This window comes from Phragmites australis, chromosome 12 (assembly GCF_958298935.1).
Source record: "Phragmites australis chromosome 12, lpPhrAust1.1, whole genome shotgun sequence".
In the NCBI taxonomy this organism is placed as follows: domain Eukaryota; kingdom Viridiplantae; phylum Streptophyta; class Magnoliopsida; order Poales; family Poaceae; genus Phragmites; species Phragmites australis.
Window position 1 is genome coordinate 17123220 of NC_084932.1, and position 5061 is coordinate 17128280.

The window sequence follows — 5061 nt, forward strand, 5'->3', positions numbered from 1 at the left end:
CTTCTCTGTTTAAAATAGTGATCTTTTGTTGCTCCAAAAATCTTAAATTTTTTTTACATATTCCGTAATCCATGTGCAACCTATTTTAATTGGATTCACTTAAAAATCATGTGTATAATTTAAACTAAAATTCTCTAAAAAAGTACTTTTATAACTTCTAGAAATTGTTAGGGCATCAAAAAAATTTCCAAAAATCTAGAAAAATTCACTAATGTTCTTCTTATATGATGAACTAATTTCTAAAATTATTTTCAACCCTAGTTTTTTATATTTTTGAATTCAAATAGAGTTAAAAGAAGAATATCGCATAAAATTATAAAAATACATATAAATAGAGCATTGCAAAGGAACTTATTTTTTCACCATATAAATTAGGGCTGAAAATAATAAGTGAATCCACGGAAAACCACTATTTTGAAACATGTAAAAAAAAATTTAAGATTTTTGGAGCAACAGAAAACTACTATTTTGAATAGAGGAGATTAGAAGAGAAAATTGAGCGCTGAGTACTGTTCACCGCGGGAACAGTACCCTACCCACCCTCTCAGTTGGCTGCAAGGGCTAACCGCCCTCTCACACCGTCCTCCCAAAGGGTTGCAGCCCTTTGAGAGGGCGGTAGGCGTCTATTTCTGTAATATTTTTCATCCGGAAGCTATTTATTTAATTTTTTAAGTTAAAAAATGTAAAAAAAAAAAAAACTCATAATCAGAGGACCTTTGGGCTTCTGTAGCTTTAACCTAAACTTAAAGCCGAGGATCCCCGAACAAGGCCGAAGCATGAAAATTTCCAAACAAATACTGCATTGTACAGTAGATTATATCGTATGAGAATAATAACTTGCTAAAAGGGTTACAGCACCACCGCCACGAAGTTCCTGAAAGGACTATCGCAGTTCAACACAGCTCACCTTATAAGTTACAAGGCTACCCTGGCTTTCCTCCCCTCCAAATAATAGCAGAAAGATACAAGGATATAAACCCAGGAACCAAAATGCATGCCTTAACCTGGTGGGTGGTAGCAATGCTTATTCTGTATCATGTCCGCCTATCCATTGCGTTAACGAGTATTACCCTAGTCTATCTTGAAAGGAAACAACAAACTCAGGCCGGTAGCTCTAGTTTCACATTGTTCTTCCAGCTGCAAATTGTTTGGAGAACACAATCAGTGGAAAGGAACATTGGTAACAAAATGTTGAGGTAAACTGAAGGAAATACCTCATTATGTAATAGTAGAAGAAGTCAGCATACAACAGAGTCTGCACTATCCCCGCGATCCAGCCTGCATTGAGGGAAACAAATGCAGAGGCAATATGAATAATGGTTACATCCACCATCATAGGGAATGGAAAGGTCTGATGTTGGGAGTTCATACTTATCCAGTGAACAAAATGAGGCTCGGTGAAGTATCGGTAGATCCAGTTTAGTATATAAAGCACGCGGTATGCACTGCATCATCACCAAGTAAATGTGCTTTAGGAATAACATAATGAAGTAGAATCGTATTACAAACTAAAAGTAGACAAATTAAAGGGGAAGAGAATAAAATGGGGTCATAGTAAAATATTCGAATATCAAAAGTTGAAACCATAAAATTCATAAATTGTTTCACTAACCATAATACATTATCAAATGCAATCATAGACAATACAGCATCAAATATTGTTCAAACGCAACTTTTATCCCACAAAAGTGCAGTCCTGTGCTTTGTTCCCATGCAAATACAATTGTTTATGCATTTTCAGCCTAACTGATGTAGCAGATCTTACCCCAGAAAGAACACGTATTGACCAGTCAGGTTGTCAATATTCCTCGTGCATTGTAGCAACACAAGTTGAGGAAATATTGCGACAGCTTCCAAATAAATGGAGAATGCCCACATCACCTGCTTCGAAAAAGGACATAAATAATCAGAACAGAAAAATTTAGGAGGTAAAATTTCAATAAGAACGGATGGAAGCAGATTTTCATCACATCTAAAAATAATGGCACCAACAATGAAACAATCAAAAGTCAAATGTCAGTAAATAACCTACAAGGTAAACGGTTGACTGGTTTGCATATGTAGTGCTAGAGTTAACAGTTAGCTAGGAGTGCAGAAGATTAAAAAAACTGACCTCTCTAAAAGTAAACTTCTCGTTAATGAGGAGAGCTAGAGCCAGGCAAGGCAACACTAAAAGATAATGGCGAAAGGTGTCATGATCCTTGTCGTAAGTTCTCCGCACAATCTTATGCCATCTCATGTACCAAACTATTGAGAAAGAGCTCGCCAGGAATACCAGCTTCATGAAAGCATTATACAGAGATATAAAATGAACAAACAAGTCCAGGTACCGAGCTGCAAAAACAAGCGCATACAGCTCCTGTGTCTTCAGAGATATGCCTGCAAGAAATTATCAAGTGTAACATAGAGACAGACCCACCGAACTAAATAGCAATAGAAGCGTGTGACAATATTAATACGATGTTAAGTAATAATTACTAGAGTAGAGAAATACAGAAAAATCGATAAACTTCACGTTTATGCTGACTGGGTGGTTTAGCGGAATACAGAAAAATGGATAAGCTTCAAGTTTATGCTGACTGGGTGGTGTGTGTGCCTCAACAGGTACTTGAAATAGGCACGATTCAAATAATCACTGTCTGAAATGACACAGGCATACGGCAACATTTTACTTATAAGGCTGAAAATCTTCTGACTCTTCAGAGCATTGCCGTTACAGTAATAGCCTATTACTATGAGCATTGAGGGCCTGAAAAAGATATTTGTTGCTCTATTAAACTTTATCTGCACTATCAATTAGCTGAAATGTTGCACCAAAGCATAGCTCGCACAATCCATCAACATTTTCAGCCTCATGGCGCAAAATGTTGTAACGCTACTAATTGGCTACATAAAGTTGATACAAATTATGGCAAAAAGACACCCGTCTCCTGCTTGGTAGTGGATCAATTTTGTAAGGTGAAGTATAACTTGACGGCCACTGAGGCGTGCATCAAACTACCGCGAGCACGGCCAAAGAAGATCCTAGCTGAATACAGTCAATTGCAGGATGCATTTGAAGACCAGGAACCTAAAGCCCAACAAAGTCCGCCCAATTCGAGCAGAACAGCCGCAAGGTCCCAAACCTTGCTCCCACTTACAGTTTCTCATTTCCTATCAACAAATTCCTTGCGCGGCTCACCGCAACCCCGGAATTGGGATGGGATCGACCGGAGGTACGCACTGTGCGGCATTGCACACACCAGCACAGCCACCTGCTGCCAACGAGATCGAGATCTCCGGTGCTATTTCATCACGCGCTGGCGCAGTCCCAGGAAACCAATCGGGAAAAATCCGGAGAAATGCCAGTCTGGTTCGGTTCCATTCCTAGCCATGATCCCAGCGGGGAGAAGTGCGTACCTGCACATGACTTGATGGTGTGGATCTTGAGGAGCAGCACCACCACGCTGAGGAGGTGGGTCATGTCCCCCGCCAGCCGGAACGCGTTCATCTCCGATCCACCTCTCCTCTCCTCCCCTTCCCTTCCGCTTCTTTCCACTACTGAAAGGTCTCTCTCGCGCGCGCGCGCGCGCGGCTCGTCGGCGAGTGGCGCTGTTCCCTCGTCGCGGTGGACGAGACGAGACTCGAGAAGGGGATGAAGAGCGCCTGCTGACAGGTGGGACTTGGCGGATTGGTGGGGCCGAGCTGGCTGGACGCGCTCCGCGTGGCCGTGGGGGCGCGAGTGGACGTGATTGCTACGTCGGACCAGACGATTTTGTGGGCAGAGTGGCCGAACCGTGGGTCTGGATACTGCTAGGTCCTTATGTCAGTGAGCAGAATGGGGTGGGGCGGCTGAAAAATGTGGTGAGGAGGGGCCGGAGGTACGTCTCGGCGGAGCTGAGATGGCAGCACGTGATTGGAGGAGGCCCCGTGGGCACACGCGTGGCCGGATAGGCAGGCCAGCGGCACCGGCAATTGGGCCGCCTCAGCCTAGTAGACAAGCTGGGGCCGACCCACTGAGCCCAGCAATCTTTTTCCCGTTCCTCCTAGAAAAGGGTGAAAATCTGAAGAAAACAGAGGCCAAATAGTAGAAATATATGTGCACGTTTTAATTTGTAGAAATATGTGCACGTTTTAAAAATTAAAAAAAATAAACACTTCTGGCTGTTGAACAGACAATAAATATATGGATCACCCGTACACTAAGAGATTAATTTAAAATCATAAAAATACCGCATTCCAATACTCTTAAACCTTCAAAACACTATCTAAATATTCATGAAAAATTATTAAAAACTTTCATGATGTAGAAGAGGATATCATCTAGTGCTCCACAAACTTTCAACTCAAATAATTACTTGTATAATGAGAAACAATCGCGAAATTTGTCTTTTTTTGTTTCTCATCTTACAGGTCATATTTTTGTCCAAAAATTTGTGGAGAGCTAGATGGTGGCATATTATGCACTAACACATTTTTTTCATAATTTATCATTATTATTTAGATAATATTTTGAAGGTTTGACTATATTGAAATGCAGCATTTTTATGATTTTTAATTACATCATCCAATGTGATGAGGACATCTCCAAATCCTATCGTGCACCCTCTCATGAAAAAAGCATGAGTACACCAACTTAATTACGAGGTATCATCATTTCTTGGAGTGCACTCATTATCTAATGGGGACACAATACTGCCTAATAAATGTGATATTATTTTGCTCGGTAATTTGGGAACAAATGACGCACAACAAGGGAAAGATAATGTTTGGACACACAAGGAGGACGAGACCAAAGAGAAACTCGTTTTGATTTCGGGTTCGGACTACTACAATAGCACCACATTGATACGAACGTAATTTCTTCATATAAACTTTGATTTGAACATTCTTGGACTCTTTGAAAAGCTTATCAATTATACTTTCCAACGGATCTAAAGTCATATCCAAATTCCATCCGAGTCAGCCAATATCATCAAAATAGTTGTTCCTGTCATGTAAAAGGTGTTGCAACACCTCAAGTTGGGCCGATGGGCCTTGTTGTATCCAGTAGAGTCCATTAAGGATGCATCCTAGGGTTAT

At 40.9% G+C, this 5061-nt stretch overlaps 1 protein-coding gene across 1 annotated transcript; it reads right to left on the minus strand.

Moving 5' to 3' along the window:
* Positions 1 to 783: 783 nt before the first annotated feature.
* LOC133887488 (ER lumen protein-retaining receptor-like) lies at positions 784 to 3637 on the minus strand. The gene is made up of 6 exons (XM_062327461.1): positions 3400 to 3637; positions 2114 to 2379; positions 1766 to 1881; positions 1372 to 1445; positions 1215 to 1278; positions 784 to 1137 (listed from the first exon to the last, which is right to left on the minus strand). The coding sequence occupies exons 1-6, from the start codon at positions 3488 to 3490 to the stop codon at positions 1101 to 1103; spliced, it is 648 nt and encodes a 215-aa protein (XP_062183445.1). The 5' UTR covers positions 3491 to 3637; the 3' UTR covers positions 784 to 1100.
* Positions 3638 to 5061: the final 1424 nt, after the last annotated feature.